This window comes from Globicephala melas, chromosome 3 (genome assembly GCF_963455315.2).
Source record: "Globicephala melas chromosome 3, mGloMel1.2, whole genome shotgun sequence".
Taxonomy (NCBI): Eukaryota; Metazoa; Chordata; class Mammalia; order Artiodactyla; family Delphinidae; genus Globicephala; species Globicephala melas.
This window is the reverse complement of record NC_083316.1, coordinates 124,023,421-124,045,735: the sequence shown is the minus strand read 5'-3', so window position 1 is coordinate 124,045,735 and position 22,315 is coordinate 124,023,421. Positions and strand designations below refer to the sequence as shown.

The 22,315-nt window shown below is 37.4% G+C and overlaps 1 protein-coding gene across 3 annotated transcripts in view; it reads right to left on the bottom strand.

Moving 5' to 3' along the window:
* The window catches only part of SPINK5 (serine peptidase inhibitor Kazal type 5), a 132,346-nt gene that overhangs the window by 6,509 nt on the left and 103,522 nt on the right, over positions 1-22,315 (bottom strand). Inside the window, exons 18-27 of one of the 3 annotated variants that reach the window (XR_009563473.1) lie at positions 19,438-19,565; positions 18,727-18,787; positions 16,266-16,393; positions 14,574-14,685; positions 12,984-13,111; positions 9,297-9,369; positions 8,268-8,395; positions 8,036-8,114; positions 6,943-7,087; positions 1,625-1,755 (exon numbers count right to left, since the gene is read on the bottom strand). Coding sequence is in view for 2 of the 3 variants with exons in the window: in XM_030847382.2 (XP_030703242.1) it covers positions 1,625-1,755; positions 8,036-8,114; positions 8,268-8,395; positions 9,297-9,369; positions 12,984-13,111; positions 14,574-14,685; positions 16,266-16,393; positions 18,727-18,787; positions 19,438-19,565 (968 nt within the window). In the remaining variant the exon portion in view is untranslated. Of the gene's footprint in view, positions 1-1,624; positions 1,756-6,942; positions 7,088-8,035; positions 8,115-8,267; positions 8,396-9,257; positions 9,370-12,983; positions 13,112-14,573; positions 14,686-16,265; positions 16,394-18,726; positions 18,788-19,437; positions 19,566-22,315 lie in introns of those variants that run through there. The other 2 variants (XM_030847382.2, XM_060296411.1) reach the window with 2 other exon arrangements.

Here is a 22,315-nt window from a genome sequence, read left to right as displayed (position 1 = left end):
AGTAAACTTACTGTGGGTTTATACAGTGAATGGAATGCTTGTAGAGCACTGGATGGATAACTTAGGGCCTGACATTTACAATAAAGAGAAGTTGAAGGATTTCTGGGGTGAAAATAAGACATATATAGCAACAGATTCATGAATGGTTGTACTCATTCCTTAAACATTTAAGACATTTAAGAATTAAGATTCCTTAATTATTAAAACTCTGTAAGATCCATGGATAGATCTCAAGAGATTTATGTGCCCACAGATATTATGCATACAGATTTTTAATGTTTCAGCATTTTCTTTTCCTTTGTGGAAAGAGGTAACTTTCTCTATATTATCAAAGGAATCTTTGCTCCCCAAATGTTTAAGGAACTACTGCCTTGGATATAACAGTAGTGTAGTGGAGAGAAAAGAAAACTGTGTTTAGACCCAAATCAACAAGATTAAAATCCAGTCTGATCTACTTCCTAGCTTTGTCATTTTAAACAAATTACCTGGACTCTGAGCCTCAGATTAACCATCTTTGCAATGAAGATGATACCACTGTGTAGTGAGCAGTGAGGATTCAGTGAAACTGTGAATATGAAAGTGACTGACTTACAGATATAACACATAAAGCACTCATATTCAGATTTTAGTCTATGTATATGAACTGCAGAATGGCTCTTGCTTTTGTGAGTTAGTTGATTTAAAAGGAAATAAATGTAAATTCAGATATTTTCCTGGGATTGAAAAGCAGGATATCAGTCCCATCCTCAAATTCTGGGCCTTGCTTACAGTGTTCTAAGAAGGAGAGAATGAACATATATGGACTGCAATGTAAGTCTGAGGTGGGGTGGGGTAGAAAAGTCAAGATTTGCCACCATGCCCTTATTTAAAGCTGGTCAAATGAAGGCTGGGAACAGGTGAAGAATGTGAATGGAGGTGAGAGTAAATAGCATTTGAGCAGAAAAGCAACAACAAATCTACAACCAATAATTAAAGTATTAAAACAAATTCCTTGTATTTAACTAAAATAAAAATCGCTATTCTTCTCAATAATCCTGTGAAGTCAGCTGGCCCAGAGAACTATCTCAAGTTTTCCAGGGAAGAAAGTGAATCTCAGGATGAGATAATATGCCTGCAGATAGATTGTGATAAATTGAGAATAGGTCTGCCGGTTGCTCCAGTGTGCTTTCTTCTGCACGATAGCACTTCCTGCTCCAAGAAGACTTGGAGAGGATGGGAAATCTGTGACTATCAGGTAGTCATAAGGCCATTAGAGATTAGAGGCTGGGCTGACTCTGTATCACAATGATTTTCAACTTTTTTCTCTTTACACGAAGGGTAGATGATGTTCACGCTCCCATGAGTGCACATGGGCTTAGATTTTCTCTAATTATTGTAACCCCACCACTTTTTCCTTTCTCTTCCACTCAGTAAACTATATGAACAGTTTTATTAAAGGGATAACCTTAAATCCTCTCTATTTTATGCATGAATAAGATCATTCACAACATTTGAATTTTAACTGCTACGATTAGTAAATTGTTTGCAACACACCTCACATTCATATCAGTACACTGCTGTGGGTCAGCACTGTCATCAAGAGCCTCTACACTGGAAGATGGACTCATTGGACTTGTATACTTACAGATTTTCATGACAGAGCCTGCAAGGATTGCCGTATGTCTGGCCATCATCACCACAGACAGGCTGTAAATCCACTGGACAAAGGTAACCCATCCTGGGTAATACTCGGTAGTGTTTGCACATCTCAGAGTTCTGAACAAGCAAAACATAAAGTACATTTGCTCAATGGCACTCAAGAGATATGAGCTTGGGGGAAACCTCTTGCTTTCCTCAATCATGTATGAATAAATGGTTAGTAAAGGAACTGTAACATAGGTTATACAAACTCACATATTCGTTTCACACCACTGTTAGGTAGATTTAACCTCCTAGATTTGGCTTCTTTTTACTAGGGAAGTTAAGTAGCTAAACCAAGATACAAGGAAAAACAAAGCAATAAGAAAACAGAAATCCTACATGATACTGGGCACAGATAAACTGAGGTATGCCCATAGGACAAAAACTACCATGCAAGAAATAATATCCCTTTTTTTTTTCTTAAATGAAGACACTGGTTATATACAATCTAGAAAGGAGAGACTCAGAGGTAAATGCTGGGTAACCATATGGGTTTTTGAGTTCCAGCTCTGCCACTAATTAGAGAAGTGATTTATCTGACTTCTCTGAGCCTTAGTTTCTCATCTGAAAAACATAAATAATTATAGCTTTTGCCTCATTTGTTTTAGGGAATCAAATCAGATAATGCATTTATATGCATACATAATACAGTGTTTGGCACACACTAAGTGCTCAGTATATGTTAGTTGTCAGTATGTTTCCCAAGGTGAAAAATACATAGATTTTTCATGTAGAAGAAGGAAGATTATTTGTTGTTGCTAGTCTTTTGGAAGTGTGAGTTTAATAATGATGATGATGATAATAATAATAACAACAACTTTATTAATCTTAAAGTAGGACCAAAGGGAAAAAAACACAGAGAAATTTTAAAAATAGGATTATGAAAGACTAAAATTCAGTGGTGTCAATAATTACATTAAATATTAATAGGACCAAGTACTTCAGTTAAAGAACAGACATTATCAGACTGGAGAAACAAAATGACTCAACTTATAATATTTACAAGAAGTATACTTTATATCTTTTTTTAATAATAACTATTTTTAACATCTTTATTGGAGTATAATTGCTTTACAATGGTGTGTTAGTTTCTGCTATATAACAAAGTGAATCAGCTATACTTATATGTATATCTCCATTTCTCCTCCCTCTGCATCTCCCTCCCACCCTCCCTATCTCACCCCTCTAGGTGGTTGCAAAGCACCGAGCTGATCTCCCTGTGCTATGTGGCTGCTTCCCACTAGCTATCTATTTTACATTTGGTAGTGTATATATGTCCATGCCACTCTCTCACTTCGTCCCAGCTTACCCTTCCCCCTCCCCGTGTCCTCAAGTCCATTCTCTACGTCTGCGTCTTTATTCCTGTCCCTCCCCTAGGTTCTTCAGAACCTTTTTTTTTTACATTCCATATATATGTGTATATGTGTTAGCATACAGTATTTGCTTTTCCCTTTCTGACTTACTTCACTCTGTATGACAGACTCTAGGTCCATCCACCTCACTACAAATAACTCAATTTCATTTCTTTTTATGGCTGAGTAATATTCCAATGTATATATGTGCCACATCTTTATGCATTCATCTGTCAATGGGCACTTAGGTTGCTCCATGTCCTGGCTATTGTAAATAGAGCTGCAATGAACATAGTGGTACATGACTCTTTTTGAATTATGGTTTTCTCGGGGTATATGCCCAGTAGTGGGATTGCTGGGTCATATGGTAGTGCTATTTTTAGTTTTTTAAGGAACCTCCATACTGTTCTCCATAGTGGCTGTATCAATTTACATTCCCACCAACAGTGCAAGAGGGTTCCCTTTTCTCCACACCCTCTCCAGCATTTATTATTTGTAGATATTTTGATGATGGCCATTCTGATCGGTGTGAGGTGATACCTCATTGTAGTTTTGATTTGCATTTCTCTAATGATTCTTTAACTATATCTTTATATTTCAACCAGTAGGTTAAAAGTAAAAGGATGGAAAATATATACATGCAAACACTCATCATACAAAAGGTGGTATATCTATATTAATATCCCACAAAGTAGAATTTAGGACAAGAAGTAATAGCAGAGATAAAGAAGAGAATTTCTAATTATAAAATAATAAGTTCAGTAATTAACAATCCCAAACATTTATGTACCTATAGTTTCAAAATATCTGAGGCAAAAATTGACTGACTGAGGGAGAAATAGGCAAATTTGCAAACATAAATGGAAATATTAACATACTTCTTTTTATAATTGATACCCCAGACAAAAAATATCAATGTATAATATTTGAAAAACAAAATTAACCAGCTTGACCTAAATGACATTTATAGACCTCTGTATCTGACAGCTGCAGACTATACATTCCTTTCAAGTGGACATGAAGTTGTTGCCAAAATAGACCATATTCTGGGTCATTAAGCCAGTGTTGATAAATTTCAAAATTGAAGTCATAAAATGTAAGTTTTAGGATCACAGTGGAATAATTATAGTAATAAATACGATAGCTATAAAATTCCTCAGTATTTAGAAATTAAGCAACACACTTCTAAAGAACTCATGACTCTAATCATAATGGAATGTAGAAGTGTTTTGAACTGAATGATAATGAAAATACAAAATATCAAAACTCAGTAGCTAACTCAGTGATTTGAAGGAGAGTTTTAAGTAAGTAAATACATAAAAAGTTTTAAAATCAATAAACCTCCATTTCAAGAAACTAGCAAATAATGAGCAAATTAAGCTCAGAGGAAATAGAAGAAAACAAATAATAAAGAAAAGAAATTTATGAAATAGAAAACAGAACAAAGCCAAACATTGGTTGTGTGAAAAGATTAATAAATCGATAAACTATTTACAAAATTGACAAAATGCAAGAAACACACATTAGCAATATTAAAAATAAAAAGTGGTACACTATATAAATATAGATATTAAAAGGATAATGTGGAAATGTTATTAATAACTGTGTGCCAATAAATTTGACCACTTAGATGGAATTAACAAATTCCTTGAAAACCACTTTCTGAGAAGAAATAGAAAATGTAATAGTAGTCTGTTGATAATTATTTCAGAGGCATAAAGAAGTATTTTCTAATTTGTTTTGTTAAATAATTCAAACATCTAAAGGGACTGTTTTAGACTCTGGTGAGTTCCTTATCAATAGAGATAATTCAGGGAGAGTTTAGACAAGCCCCTTCTAAGAATCACTGGTAAAGGTAGGACTGAACCAGGTATATCCTTAGTATTTTTCAGGTATCTGCTGCCCCAAGATTGAACTACTAAAATAAAGGATTATAAAGAAGCAACAAAGACAGAATTATGCTTCTCTTTTCTTACATAGCACATCAACTCTGAACAAATTCTCCACCTCCAAAACAGACCTAGGATTCATCCACTTCTCATGACCTCCACCACTACCACCATAGTATAAACCAGCCTCTGTGGATTACTGCTGTGGCTAACTAGCTGTCTAGCTTTTTCTCTTGTCCTTCTGCAGTGTATTTTCAATTCAGCAGGCAGAGGCATTCTTTCAAAACATAAATCACATCACGTCACTGCTCTTTTCAAAACCTTCATTCAGAATAATAGCTAACGCCTTTAAAATGGTCTACAAAATCCTACATAAGATGGCCTCCTGTTACTTTAATGATTGCCTCCTTTATAACCGTCTCTGTGGTCACTCTGTCAACTGTACTGGGCTCCTTGCTGTACTGTGATCCCTGCCTCAAGGCTTTGCTGTTCCTCTTCTTGGAATGTTCTCCCCTCACTTACATGTATGGAATTGATCCCTTTAGGAGGTGCAAATGTCACCTTCTCAGAGAGCTCTTTCCTGTACAAGCTACTTAAAATTGTATCCCAGCATTTACTATAGCATTTTTCTACTTTATTTCCCCCTTGCTATTACATTTTATTTATTCGCATCATCTATGATCTGTGTTCTTCCAGTATAAACTCCATAAGTGTAGAGAGTTGTATCTGTTTTGTTTATGGCTATTGTTCTCATATGCACAGTAATGCTTGGAAAATAGTAGGTGCTTAATAATTATTTGTAGAATGCATAAATGATAGCTAAATAAATGACAAAATGAATAATGAATGTTGTTTTCTTCCCCAAGAGAAAGCTCAGCTCAAAACCAGGTTATTCAGGAGGAAGCATGATCGGGTTTCTGGTCTGCTGGTGATATCTTATTTCTTGATCTGGTGTTAATATCACAGATATGATCACTTAGTAATAGCTGTACACTTATGATATATACACTTTTTCTATATGACTATTATACTTCAGTAAAATGTTTTTTTTTAAATAACACATTTTGGGAGGGATAAATTGGGAGATTGGGATTGACATATACACACTACTATATATAAAATAGATAACTAATAAGAACCTGCTGTATAGCACAGGGAACTCTACTCACTACTCTGTAATGGCCTATATGGGAAAAGAATCTAAAAACAAAGAGTGGATATATGTATAACTCGTTCACTTTGCCGCATACCTGAAACTAATACAACATTGTAAATCAACTATACTCCAATAAAAATCTGAAAAAAAAACAGATTTTATTATTCACAAGAGCCAAGACACACACACACACAGACACAGACAATGGACTATTATTCAGTCATGAGAAAAGGAAATCCTTCCATTAGTGACAACTTGGATGAATCCTGAGGGCACTGTGCTAAGTTAAATAAGTCAGACAAAGAAAGTCAAATACTGTATGACATCACTTATATGTGGAATCTAAAAAAGCTGAACTCATAGAAACAGAGAATAGAAGGGTCGTTAACCAGGGGATGGTATTGGAGAAAATGGGAGACATTGGTCAAAGGGTACAAGCTTTTAGTTAAAAGATAAGTTTTGGGGCTCTAATATATGGTATGGTGATTATAGCTAATAATACTGTGTTATATACTCAAAGTTGGTGAGTATATCTTAAATATTCTCACCACAAAAAAGGAATGGTAATTATGTGAGGTGATGGAGGTGTTAGCTAACACTATAATGGTAATCATTTTACATTCTTTAAGTCTATCAAATCAATGTGTTGTACACAAATTTACATAATGTTTTATGTCAACTATAGCTTAATAAAGCTGGGGGGAAAATAGCAGATTTTGTGAACAGCTCTTCTCCATGCTTAGGGATCCCTAGTATAGTGCCTAATTTACTAGAAATATGTAATTACTATGTATTTCACTAGTGTAACTCATCTATTATTCTACTTGATTTGGGAAAATAATTAGATAAAATTCATGTTTGATACCTTTCTTTCTTCTTTTTTTGGGTCATCAGATTAGGTGCTAAAGTCTCCCTTCTAGGACCCAATTCAAGATTGCACTTTGTGAATGAATATACTTCATGCTCTCATATCTTCTTTACTTCTTTCTACTCCTGACCTTGGCAAAGCTCTAAAAAAGCAATCCCATTAGGCTCAATGTAAATATAATAAGTATAAAATTACATATTTATATTTACATACGTATATAATCAGTATAAGTAAGTTCAGCATCGCATTCCAGGCTGTTGGGAAAAGGACTTGGTTTGGACGGGGAGTGGGAGGAAGTTGGGTGAAGAGCCTTTCTGGTCTGCTGAAAGAGTATTTCTTCTTGTTTGAAATTGCTAAAATAGATATTTTAAAACTTGAAAAAAAGTGATCAATATTAGAAATAGAATAGATATCCAGTAGAGATCATTTGAAGTTGTACAATAGTCTTTTCTCAAAGCTATTCATCTACCAAAATGCATAATTCCCAACATGCTTTTCAAAAATGAACATTACTATTAATGTTTCATTTTGTGTAGTCAGTATAGAACTAATGAAAAGTTGCCTCATTAATGGGAAAACTTTCCTGGGGAAATTTCACTATTTCACTTTTCTAATTGAAGTCCATAGATGGATTAGAAGAGATTGTGCTGTTGTCATATTCTATGTGCTGCTATCATAAAGCATTGAACCTTATTTTTAAAACCCCCAATTGAATACAAGATGGCACTAGAATGCCAAGTCAAGAATTTATCATCTGGAGCTCCAAGCTTTTGATACTTTTTTTTCTTGTGTGTAATTTTGGCATCTATTTGCTTAATTGTTTTAAAACTTCAGAAAAAAAATCCACTTGATAATAACAATAATTTTACAATTACCACTGTTCCTGCAAATGTGTGGTAATTGCATCAGAGTTGCTCTTAGGGCATTGAATTCCATGCTGTTTCTTTGAAGTTCTGGCCGTGTCTTTCTTGTTTATCATTATATCCACAACGACTGGGACAGAGTAGGCATTCCATAAGTATTTGTTGAATGAATCAATCTTGCAACCAATCATCCAAATTTAAGTATAAGCACATCTAACATATATTACCTCTTTTCCATTGTTCTTTTCAACTGTGTTTGTCATGTAGTCCTGCTCTTTCGTTTTTCTTTTGGCTGCTTCCCTTCCCCTTGAAGAAAAACATGAGAAGAAACGCTTCAACTAAAGTGAACAAACACCTCAGGTGTGCTTTAAAAATAATTGTCATTTTCTCAAGCTGATGAGAAATGATTATTTCCTTTAAGACTCACAACTAAAGGCCCATTTTTGAAAAATAACTCACAGTTTTTCCTTACACATAGCACATATGTTGCCATGTGTCCTGCCATCTGGACCCTGGACAGGGTCACTTTCTTGGGTGCAAGTAAGTTGTCCATTTTCCATTTGACTTCTAAACTGATCACATACATCCTGAAAAGAAGGAAGGATTACATTGGAAATGGCTATTTTCACATAGTATTTGAGCTTGAAAATTGGAAGATTTTGACTCAGGAGTTGGGCAGCCACTTAACCTTGCTGTGGGAGGCTCTATAACGGACCACAAAGGTGTCCAAGTTATAATTCCTGGAACCTGAAAATATGTAGCCTCACATGGCAAGCAGGAATTAAAGTTGAAGATGGAATTCAGGTTGCTAACCAGGTGACCTTAGAATGGAGAGATTATCCTGGATTATCTGGGTGGGCCCAGGGTAATCACAAAGATTCCTATGAGTGAAATAGGAAGGCAGGAAAATCAGTGTCAGAATGATGCAGCTTAAAAAAAAAAAATCAGCTGGCCTCTGCTGATTTTAAAGATGGCCACAAGCCAAGGAATGCAGGCACTTCTAGAAATTTTTTAAAAAGGCAAAGAAATAGATCTTCCCCAGAACCTCCAAAAAGGAAAGCAGCCCTACTGACACCTCGGCTGTAACACAGTGAGACCCATTTAGGACTTCTGAACTCCAGAAATGTATGATGATGAATTTGGGTTGCTTTACCACTGTTGGTAGTAATCTGTTACAGCAGCCGAACCTCATTTTCCCCATCTATAAAATGAGGTTGAAAAAAAACTTAGTTGACCAGGCTATTGAGATACTTAAACTACTATTTATAAAACTGTTTTATAAAGTGTTAGACCGAAAGATTTCCATCTGGTGTTAAATTTCTACACTGAAAAAGTTATCAGGGATAGATATTCCCATTAATGATGACTTCTGATGTTCTAAGGGCAATATCCTGACTGGTAACATTGACAACCTCTTTCCACATTTTTGATAGTTAAGTAATGACTTACAGAAAGACCATTCTTGCCAGAACCTAGTTAATGATTCACCTTTCCTAATGCTGATTCATTCCCATTTGATCTCTTCCGAGAATTCTTTTTGTTTTCCTCTGCTTCTTTTTGCCTGGAAAAGAAAAGAGTCAGTAGTCATCTTGCAGACACATACTCAGATTTGGAAGGGGCCTTAGAGTTTATGTATACTAAACCACCTCCTTCACAGAGAACCTCTCTGCACCTCTCACAGATGGACAGTGACTTTGGTTATTAAGAAGCTCCCTCATTACAGGGTAGATATTCTAGGCAGATCAAGTCAAATTAATCTCAGAGTCTCCTTTATTTGTATCCAAATTCATCTCCCTATAGCTTTCATCCTTTAGTTTTACTTCACATTCTCAGGAAAACACAGAACAAGCCTGCTGAATCCATTACCTCTTCCTGATATTAATCCTTTAGATATCTAAAGGCAAGTTTCAGGTCTCCAAGTCCGCCTTCCTCAGTTCTTTCACCTTTTTATCATAAGCTGTGGTTTTAATTCTTTACCAATTCACCATTCTTATTCCTCAATTTGTAGGTCAATCTATTATAGTACTATTTCAATTCATTATAATATCATTGGAGCCCAAGATAGAAAGAAGACAAGTGATATAGGAAGTACCTTAGGATCATGGTTTTTTGGGGTTTTTTTTTTTAACCTTTCACCTTTCTGATAAAATATTTATGCCAGTGGTTCCTAAGTTTTCATGTACATTAAGAATCAGCTACGAGATTTTTAAAATCAGATTCACCGTCAATCCCAACAATTTTACTGACAAGATCTACATTGGGATTCAGTAACCTGATTTTTAACAAGCAAGCCAGGTGATTCTGATGCAGTTGACCCAAGATCCAAATACTGCAGAACTCTAGTACACGTATTTCTCCTTCAAAGTTTCATTTGGTAGTGTATATATGTCCATGCCACTCTCTCACTTTGTCATAGCTTACCCTTCCCCCTCCCCGTATCCTCAAGTCCATTCTCTAGTAGGTCTGTGTACCAAACGTAAAATAGATAGCTAGTGGGAAGCAGCCGCATAGCACAGGGAGATCAGCTCGGTGCTTTGTGACCACCTAGAGGGGTGGGATAGAGAGGGTGGGAAGGAGGGAGATGCAAGAGGGAAGAGATATGGGAACATATGTATATGTATAACTGATTCACTTTGTTATAAAGCAGAAACTAACACACCATTGTAAAGCAATTATACTCCAATAAAGATGTAAAAAAAAAAGTTTCTTTTGGCTTTATGCTTAAAAGAAACGTGTATGAATGTATATAACATGAATATGTGTGTGTGTGTGTGTGTGTGTATTTTACGGAGCTCCCTTTTCATATATAAGAAATAGGGAAGTGGTAGTAAATGTATCCTGAGGATTCAAACAAATATAATAAAGTCATGACATCTTAATCAAATACTAGGAAAAAGAGACCACCTGTAATGATTCAGTCTGGTGGAATTCAATCTACAATCACAGCTCTGCTCAAAAATCTCCAGTGGCTTCTGATCACACATAGAATAAAATCCAATGTCCTTCTCTTGGCCCAAAAAAGCCTTACATGATCTTTCCAAATTAATTTCTGCAATTTTCCACGCAGTAATCTTGAGACACAATGACCTCCTCTCTCTTTCCTGAGCTTGTGAATTTCATATATATATACAGAAACTTGCAGTGGCTCCTGCTCTGCCTGAAACTTTCTTCCTTCAGATGGCCAGCTGGCTCATTTCACTCCCTTTTTCAGGTCTCCCTTACTGTCAGGCTTTCCCCAAACACCATAAAGTAGCACCTCCAATCCCTTTCTGTTGCCTTACTCTGCTTTACTTATCAACACCTGGTCTTGTTATGTAGCTTTTTACTTCTTTGTTTATAATCTGTCTTTCCTATATTATAGTTCCATATGGCAGGAATTTTGTCTTGTTCACTTGAAGAGCACCTGTCCGTGAAGAGTGCCTATTATATAGTAGGCCATCAAAAACCATTTATTGTCAGATGCATGGGTTCCAAAGATTGTAAAATTATTTGATTTATGTTGTTAAATACTTTGTTATGTTGTTAAATTATTTTGTTACCTGGAGTACCAGGTAAGTATCTTTTTGTTTTGTTTTTTGTGGTATGCAGGCCTCTCACTGTTGTGGCCTCTCCCGTTGCGGAGCACAGGTTCCGGACGCGCAGGCTCAGCGGCCATGGCTCACGGGCCCAGCCACTCCGCGGCATGTGGGATCTTCCCGGACCGGGGCACGAACCCATGTCCCCTGCATCAGCAGGCGGACTCTCAACCACTGCGCCACCAGGGAAGCCCCAGTTAAGTATCTTATAACATAGATGACATGGATTGTATCAGCAAAGTTTTATCTTAATAATTGTTTGCATCTGAGAGTCATCATTTGTTCCTTCACAAAATTACCCACTATTAATATGTGATGCAGAAAGAAATAGTCATATGTGAAGAGCTATCTCAATTATGTACATCATACCTACGAAGTATGAGGTGTGCAAAGGGGCAACATAGGGTAGCATAAGAGATCATAATAGTCATTCTTTTATTGCTATTAATGGCGACACCTGTCATTTGCTGAACACTAATGACAGTGCTAATAGTGACCATTCACATTTTTTGTGCACCTCCTTTGTGCTAGGCACTGTGCTAAGAGTTTTACATAGTTTTTCTCATTTAACTTTCAAAAGAAACATCATGTGGCTACTATGATTATGGCTGCCCCACCCCCACTATAAATATGAGCAGATTAAAGCCTAGGGACGTGAAATAACCTGTCCAAGAACATGGAGCTGAAATAACCATATGATGCTAATACCCTAGCACTGCCCCATTCTGCCACCCTGCTTCTATTAAAGAATATTATGACATGGAATAAATACTAGGCTGGTATTCAGAAGAACTGGATTCTAGTTTCAGCTCTGAAGTCACTCCCCCATGAGACCTTGTACTTGAAGAAAAAAAATTCAGTTTTTCTCATCTGTAAAATGCAGCACTTGGAATAACTAGATTTTATCACATGGCCTGTAGTACCACAATCACAAGATTGTGATTTTTTTTCAAGGAGAAAAAAAATGTGTGTGGAGAAGCATTAAGTGCTCATTAAATGCATATCAATTAAATACCATAATTAATAACACTGTGATATATGCATCAAATTTTAGAACTATAAGTACCCATCAAGGTTACCTAGAAAACTACCTCAGTATACAGATGGGACCAATAGTGGTTATGTTACTTGCTGCAGTAACACAAATCAAGAGTGGCTGAGCTGGATCATTAACCACTCCAATCAGTACCATTCACCAAAAGAAAATAAATAGAAGGAACAAACCCTGGATTGTGCAATAAATGTGTCCCATACATACGACATGAAGCCACCCTCTTAAACTATGTTGGTTAACTATTCCAATGACCGTTGCAAACCATCCTTAGGATTTAGCCATGATGTGTTCTAAAGAGCAATTATCTACCATGATGACACAGTTCACAGAATTATGATAGAATATAGAGCAGGAATCAGCCACTGATTAGCTGCCCTTACTAGGGCTCACTGTTCCTTAGGGGATGCAAGAGAAAGAGATAATATTTGAGAATTAACAAAAAGGGTAGTGTTCACGAAAGGAGCTATAGGCAAATGAGAAATAACCATTAATTCAGGAGGAACAGGTGGCTATCTTTTAAACATGCAGGTTGAGAGAATTACTTACAGTTTCTCTTTACACATGGCACACTTATTGTTGTATGATTTGCCATTTTCACTGCGTACAGGATCAATCTCCCGAGTACAGCTGAGTGGTCCATTTTTCATTTGTTTCCGATACTCAGCACATTGGTCCTGAAAGGGAAGAAGAGAGCAGGCCTCTTGGATGACTTGGTCTGTTGTATTGTTATTAAGTTTGTTAAATAATTTGAGTAAGAAGTTCTTGTCTATGTTCTCTTATAAGGCATGTAACATCTAGGATTGCTGTCTACAGAAGAGGAGGGGCTGGAATCATCCATATTCTAAGACATCTGTTGTCATGGGTAATGTTGCTTTTAAGGTTCTACAAAGGGAAATGATAAAGCTGGTTGGGATTTAATCGCACAAATCAAGGGTAAGCAGACTATAGCCTACAGGACTAATCTGTCCTGCTGTCTGTTCTTACATAAGAAGTTTCATATATAAAACTTGAAGTGCACCCTCATTCATTTAAATATTATTTATGGCTGCTTTCCCACAACAGTGGCTATTCAACAGAGTTGAATAGTTGCGACAGAGACCGTGTGACCCGTAATGCCTAAAATATTTGCTATCTGGCCTTTTACAGAAAAAAAAAATTTTGCTGACCTCTAATGTAGATAGAAGGGAGAAAGAAGTCCTGGGAGAAAGCACAGAATCATGCAAAATGCCAAGGAAGACAGGCTTGAGCAAATTATGAAGATAGAAAAAGGGTCTTAACAAGTCTATCATTTGAGAGTGAGAACTCAGGTTCCTACAGGAGAAAATATGGAAAAACAGAAAAGCCAAAATTTATCAAAGGCAGATATTGGGCCTGTGTCAGATCTGGAGGCAAAGAGATGGTCTTGACATCCCCAGGTCATAAGAATAGAAATAAGGTGGCTGTGATCTCAGGCAGTTGTGTTCACATGCACGAGGAGTGAGCTTACATGCAACACTGTCATGCTGACACTTAAAAAAAAAGTCTCAGGAAATGTGCTAAACACTTACCTAAATTATTTTATTGTATCCCTATAAGAGTAGTGCTAAGTAAGAAAAACTAGAGTTGAGTGAGATGAAGTGATTTATTCAGTGCTTTGCAAGTCCAAGTGGCATGGGTAGGATGATACCTCAAACTATCTGACTCGAAAACCTGTGCTCTTTCACCATATTATTCTGCCTAGGAACAATAGAAAATATACTTCCAAAAAGTGGCTCCATTCAGGGAAAGAGAGCATAATGAAAGGAAATGAAGAGCATGTGATGCTGATGTGGAACATCTCCACATTTATACCACTTACTCTCCTAGGATCATTTATTGGCCTGAAAGCTAGATGATATAAAGAGGAGTCAAGAGACTGGGGTCTGGTATTCATGTTAATTATTTCCAAGTTTAAAGAAGTCAAAGTGAGCCCTAGAGAAACTAAAAATTGCTCAGATATTACTCTACAGTCTTAAGGGGAAAATCCCCTGTCCTTCCAAGGATGCTTTCCAACTCAGCACTACACACATTCATAGCCTTTGACCATAGGGTCTGCCGGGGTCCCAGTGCCATTGAGTTGAGCCCACTCTGGTTATGGAAATTAGAGGCTGCTCTCACCTGAGCTTTCCCTCTTCTGCCACGTTTGCAACCACTCCGTACAGCTTTTCTCTGATTTTCCTTTTCTTTTCTCTCCTTTTCTTTTCTCTTTCTTGCTTCATCTTCTTTCTGGCTGGAAATTGGAAAGTGGGAGGTAGGGAATAATAGATTACAGAGAGTGGAATGCATTTCTGTGAGTTTCTCTCATATGACCAGATTAGATTTGTATGGAATTCACCGGCATTTATTGAACACCTATTACATTGCAGGCCCTCTTCTTTGAAAATATCAATAGAAAGATGAATTATGTCACATCCTTTTGCCTGGAAGAGCTCTAATTGCAGTAGAAGAAAACCAGCGTTTACTTAACCTCAAGCAAGACTAGGTGAGCAATTAATTAGCATTTTGTAAATGCTCATGTGAACCTCCAGCTGGATTTCTCTTAAATACCTCATGTTCAAAAGGTCCCAAAATAATTATCTTCTCTGCCAAATGTGTTCTTCCTCCTGGATTCTCTTTCACAAAGAACAAAACATTGGAGCCATCCCTAACCGCTCCCTCTCCTTCAGCTCGCATAGCTGTTGCCACAGGACGTTGGTTTCACTTTCACAGTGTCTCCTATGTTGACCCACTCACCTTCTATTCTAGCTCCCTTGCTCTAGTTACCTCTCACTGGATTATTGTAATCCCCTACTACCGCCAGCGGTATTCTGAATTTTAGTCCCTTCCTCTTTTCTCCTTTTTACTGCTGACATATGAATCTTCCGAAAGGAACCATATTTACGCCACTTACTCTCCTAGCTGAAAAATTTTAGCAGCTTGCCACTGTATATAGAATTGACTTCAAAATCCATGATCTGGCATTCACAGTTGGTGAAGTGGGCAAGCTCTAACTAAACTAAAATGACTTGCTCTCTTTATGTACATACAGTACAGTTTCTTTAATTTTAGATTTTACCTACACTGTTCCTTCTTCCTCTCATTCCTTCCCATACTGTTCACATATGATCCAAATTACCAGATCTAGTTCTATTCTTCCATAAAACTTTCTATTAACGCTCCCTTTCCTAAACTACCATAACACACTGTATATATCATTTTTCACTTAGCAATTCCTCCTTTGTGTTATATTAATTTATGCCCATGTCTAAACCTTACTGAACTATATGATTTTTGGTAATACTGTTTCATTCAACTTTGTATAACCAACTGTTATACACATTATACATTGTACATGTTCAGCAAATGACTGTTAATGACAAATATTTTAGGTGTACTTCCAAACTTTGTGTAAAGCTATTTTTAGTTTCCTAGAAGTGTGACTGTTTTTTTTGCAAAAATGCAGGTAGAGGCGTTAGATTGATAGTAAAATCTGTGTATGTTCTTCCCGATGGGGATTACAAAATAATCCAGAAAAGGGATCCACCTGACAGCAAAGGGCTTAAGATTTTACCAAGAAAGATGGTGTGATCATTGTAAGGTGCTACCTCAGAACTAATAGAGAATATAGTGTAATAACTTAGTCACCTATTGCCTATTTCTAGAATTGTGAATCTTAGCCTCTGTAAAGAGAGATTCACCCCAAAATGCTTTAGAGATCATCATTTGTCATTTTTACATGTAAGGAAAGGACAAACACAATCTATATTATCTTCCCAGCTCTTTGCCTCCCGGCTCTGCCACCCACAGCATGGGCTTCATCTGTGCACTCACAGGACTTCTTTGCACATGGCGCACTTGTTGCCATGGGTCTTGCCATCTGGGCCACGCACAGGATCATTTTCTCGAGTGCAGAAAAGACTTCCATTTTTCAGAAGGCGCCGAAATTCACTGCATGTATCCTAAAAGGAGGAGAAAAGGCAAGAGCTTGGGTATTTTCTTGGAAATTACTTTGTTGGGTCCCTACTAAGTGCTTCCTGGGAAAAAAAAAAAAAAAAAAAAGAAAATGACCTATGAATGTTTCTTTCTGGCAACTGTTTTGTTCAAATCCTAGTAAGCACACAGGACTTAAAAAGAGGTTTCTGTTTCTTTGTCCTTGAGATATAGCCTCCAAATCTAGACTGAACCTGCAGTCACACACAAGCAAGAACCTCTTAATAAACTGGGTTCTCTGCAGACTGGTCACAGTCCTTAGTCAAGATTTTATTGTCCCTCTCTATTATATTATAATGCAATAAAAACACTGCACATGGCATAGAAGTTTAAAGAATTAAGGTTTAGGTAGAACTTTGAAGTTCACCTGGTGCAACCATCTGTACTACGTCTCAATCCCCTTTATGTCATGCCTGCCAAAAAGTGGTCTAATTTGCACTGGAATACCTGCAGTGATGAGTTCGTTACCCTCCAGATAGTTCATTCCAAAATTTCTTAAATCATTCCCACAGATTAGCCATAGTGCTACTTTGGGAGGATCTTGGAAAATATCTCTAATCAATCCTATAGGATCCTTATCCTTAGAGTTTTATTTTTCTAAGATGTCACTGCATGGGATGAATACGTTCTTTCAAACCAGTAAGCAAAGTCAACATATTTTACTTCTCTCAGAAAAATTGAGTATATTTTCCTTCCTGCACGCAGAAAGTCCTTCATATATTTGGAGAAAGCTTTCTTGTCCTTCTCCATAGCTCCTTATGTGCTTTTCCAAGAGCAAAGCATCCCCAGATACTTCAGTCTTTCTGTTCCAATCTGTTTCAGTCATTTGCACCATTTTGCATTCTTAATTCTTCCCTTTCAACATAATATTCCAGGTATGTCCAGACAAGCCCAATATGTTGACAGCTATATAATATCATTAGTTAGAATTCCATTCTGTCACCAAGAGACCTTGGATGAGGGGGTCTTGCCTCTCTGTGCCTCAGTTACCTCTTCTATAAAATGGAAATAATGATAGTATCTGTTTCACACAGTTAAAATAATAATGGCCAATATCTATTAAGTATTCAATATATGTGCTGAATTGTTATGAGAATAATGTGAAATAATGTACATCTACTATATCTACAATGACTGACATCTAGGAAGTACTCAATAAATTTTAGCTTCAGAGTTATGAGGAATTGAGATAGAATAAGCAAATCACTTAAGATCATATAATTAATTACTGGTGGCAAGTAAGACTGAACTTGTGTTTTTTTCTGTATCTTTTAGTTCAAGTCAAAACTCAGTGAGGACAAGAGTGAGTTTTTTCCTAGCTTTCCTTCAAGGTTCACTGCCTGATTCCCTAACTGGTCATATTTAGCAAAAGAAATATGATATGAGAGGATAGTTTATGGATAGTAGCTAATGTGAAATCAGAAATCGTCTGATACTGAAGAATATTTTCTTATTGATGTTGAAAAGGGAAGCATATGAGCTCATATTATTTTTAAATTCAGGCTCACAATTGTGGGGAAAATAACTGTAAGCAAACCAATCATACAGAATTCCAAGTGATACTTCATTATAGATTATTTTTAATATCAATAGTTTTTTGATGGGGGCAAGGAAATATCCACAAACCTGGAAAAATCTACCTGGAGTCATTCATTTTGAAACCAAGAAAATATTATTGGGGAAAGTTGCTCTTCTATTTTTCTGCCAACTGCTGACACCAGAGATAATTAAAGTTAAAGCAAGGAACACACCTGGTTTGACCAAATGTGCTCATCCAAAGCTACATAGTGTGTTAGGAATAATGCTAGATTTGGTGTCAGGAAGTCTAAGTTTGAATTGTTTCTGTTTTGCAGCTGTGAGAACTTTGAAACAGTATGAAGATTCTGATACCAATAGTCTCACTACCTTTGTAAGCAAGTTCTTCCTCCTTCTGGATTTTAAATCTTCATTTAAAAATAGGGCATGGAGTAAATCAGAGGTTTGCAAACTATGGCCCATGAGCAAAATCTGGCCTACCACCTTTTTTGTGTAAGTAAAGTTTCATTGGAACACAGCCATGCCCATTTATCTGCATATCATCCATGGCTGTTCTAGAGCTACAATAGCAGAGTTGAGTAGTTGTGACAGAGACTGAATGGTCACAACCTAAAATATCTACTGTCTGGCCCTTTAAGAAAATTTTATCAACCCCTGGACTAACTAAACCTTAAGTTCTCTCACATAGGCCTTCAGTGATTCCATGAGTTATTTTTAAAGAGAAACTGCAAACCACATTGTGGTATGAAGCTTCCAAGATAACTACCTTTTCAGCTCCTCTCTTAGGTCTTTTGGATTCAGCTTCTTTTTCTTTTGCTTCTTGCTGGCTATAAGAGAAAGGCAGGGGGAACAATCATTCCTAGTACCCAACACATATTATCCTAAAGGGGAATCTCTCTTGATAGATATATTCCATTACTTGTACACCTATACCAACTTAGCTTGGGAGTAGAAAGGTAAATGTACACCTCTCCATATTGTTCTTCTTGTTTTTAGTATTGCTTAAAGAGTAAGGCACATATGCCATGGCCAGACAGTAAATAAATTTTCACTACTCTGTTTATTTTGGAAAACAAAGGTATCGGCCTTCTCCTCAGAAAGCAACTAGGATACTTAAAAAATGACTAAATATTAGCAAATTTTTAATTTGCTAGCACCCAGTGATTACATCTTTGGATTATTCATGACAGTATGTACGCAGAGAACAAAAATTCCAATCCTTATATGCCATTAACTCTGGAGGAGTTTCCTCTTAGCACATGGTCCTCCCTTAATGGCAATTCAGGTACCTTTCAGAACACTGAGAACACTACAAAGAAATGCACCGAGTATATGGCTTTGTAAGAGTAAATCCCCAAACTCAGTGCAAAGATAGCCATCTGCCTCCTAGAAAAAACCTTCAATATCATCTCTCTTGCCCACCACAGGCCTGTCTTCTCCGACACTCAGCAGGAGCAGTGACTGCAGGTCTACTCACAAGAAGGCTGCACACATGAAGCAGGTGTTGCCGTGGATTTTCCCATCTGGGCCCTCGATGGGGTCATTCTCTGTGGTGCAGGGAAGACGTCCGTTCCTCACATAGTTACGGTATTCACGGCACAGCTCCTGCCAAGTGAGGGAGGGTTTAAGAATCAGGTAACTAGGGCTTCCCTGGTGGGGCAGTGGTTGGGAGTCCACCTGCCGATGCAGGGGACATGGGTTCGTGCCCCAGTCCAGGAAGATCCCACATGCTGCGCAGTGGCTGGGCCCATGAGCCATGGCCGCTGAGTCTGCACGTCCGGAGCCTGTGCTCCACAACGGGAGAGGCCACAGCAGTGAGAGGCCCGTGTACCACACACACACAAAAAAATAGAATCAGGTAACTAAATATTGAAAGCTTCCTCCACGTTACCCCTCTGAAAACTAAGATATAATGTCCCAAACATAATGGATGCATCAAGAAGACGATGCAGAAGGTTAGTATTAGCCAGATGCTGTTCAGAGGCCTAGGTCACACATTGTTTGGAATATGAGATTGCTGTCACTTATCTAATTATAAAACCTTCAATTTACCCGAATATTATTCTGGGCTAGGCACTGTGAGAGATACAAAAAAGAATGATTTATTGTCCCTTTCGTAAAGCAATTTGTGGTTGGCAGAATAATAGCTCCTGCCCCCAAATTTGTCCAAGTCCTGATATCCAGGACCTGTGAATATATTGCAGGGCAGGGGGGACTTTGCAGATGTGTTTAAGTTAAGGACCTAGAGATAGGGATATTATCCTGGATTATCCTAGTATGCCCAATGAAATCAAAAGGGTCAGTCCTTAAAACTGGAAGAGTAAGACGGGAGAGAGTGAGAGGGAGATATGACTACAGAAGAACAATTAGAGATGCAATGTTGTTGGCCTTGAAGATGATGGAAACAGTCCAGGAGCCAAGGAACATGAACGCCCTCTAGAAGCTAGAAAAAGCAGAGACATTCATTGCAGAGTTCCTGGAAAATGAAGAAAATATGTTCTCAGAGTGGTTTCCTATCCTCCCTACACTTTTGTCTATTATGAAGACAAGTAATGCAGAGTAAGAAGTAAAAAGAAAAGTGATTACATGTAGCAGTAAGTCAGTAAGCATTTAAAAGTCTTCTATCGGGGCTTCCCTGGTGGTGCAGTGGTTAAGAATCCACCTGCCAATGCAGGGGACACAGGTTCGAGCCCTGGACTGGGAAGATGCCACATACCACGGAGCAACTAAGCTCGTGCGCCACAACTACTGAGCCCGCCTGCCACGACTACTGAAGCCTGCACACCTAGAGCTCGTGCTCTGCAACAAGAGAAGCCACTGCAGTGAGAAGCCTGCGAACCACAATGAAGAGTAGCCCCCCCCCACTGCAACTAGAGAAAGCCCGTGTGCAGCAACGAAGACCCAATGCAGCCCAAAATAAATAAATTAATTAATTTAAAAAAATAAAAAAATAAAAGGCTTCTATCATAGACTCAGAATTGTGATGTCACTATAGTGGATCTGTAAATATTTACCATCAGCATTCTTTTGAGGGTGCTTAAATATTGGTGCAGAAGAAGGCTGATAAAATTGGTGGAGAGCAATATAAAATATATATGTTTATGATGTGTTGCACATCACAGTCTATAAAAGCTAGGAAAGATCAAGGTGAGGAGATTCAACAGGCCTGGAAGGGGAAGCTTCCTGGAAAAACTGAGAGTATACATACAGGATAAACCCTAGGAAAAACACACCAAGGCACATATTAATCAAACTAACAGAAACTAAATTCAAAGAAAAAATATTAAAAACAGCAAGGGAAAACCAAAATATAACATACAAAGGAATCCCCAGAAGGTTATCAGCTGATTTTTCAGCATAAACTCTGCAAGCCAGAAGGGAGTGGCCGGATATACTTAAAGTGATGAAAGAGAAAAACCTACAACCAAGATTACTCTACCCAGCAAGGATCTCATTCAGATTTGATGGAGAAATCAAAAGCTTTTCAGACAAGCAAAAACTAAGAGAATTCAGCACCACCAAACCAGCTTTACAACAAATGCTACAGAAACTTCTCTAGGTGGGAAACACAAGAGAAGAAAAAGACCCACAAAAACAAACCCAAAACAATTAAGAATATGGTAATAGGAACATACATATTGATAATAACCTTGAATGTAAATGGATTAAATGCCCCAACCAAAAGACACAGACTAGCTGAATGTTTACAAAAACAAGACCCATATATATGCTGCCTACAAGACACCACTTCAGACCTAGGGACACATACAGACTGAAAGTGAAGGGATGGAAAAAGATATTCCATGCAAATGGAAATCAAAAGAAAGCTGGAGTAGCAATACTTGTACCAGATAAAATAGACTTTAAAATGAAGACTGTTCCAAGAGATAAGGAGGGACACTACATAACGATCAAAGGATCAATCCAAGAAGAAGATATAACAGTTAGTTACAAATGTTTATGCACCCAATATAGGAGCACCTTAATACATAAGGCAAATGCTAACAACCATGAAAAGAGAAATCGACAGTGACATGATAATAGTAGGGGACTTTAACACCCCACTTACACCAATGGACAGATCATCCAAACAGAAAATAAATAGGGAAGCACAAACTTTAAATGACACAATAGACTAGATAGATTTAATTGATATTTATAGAACATTCCACCCGAAAGTGGCAGAGTACACTTTCTTTTCAAGTGCACATACAACATTCTCCAGGATAGATCACATCTTAGGTCACAAATCAAGCCTCAGAAAATTTAAGAAAATTGAAATCGTATCAAGCATCTTTTCTGACTATAACGCTATGAGACTGGAAGTCAATTAAAGGAAAAAAACTGTAAAAACC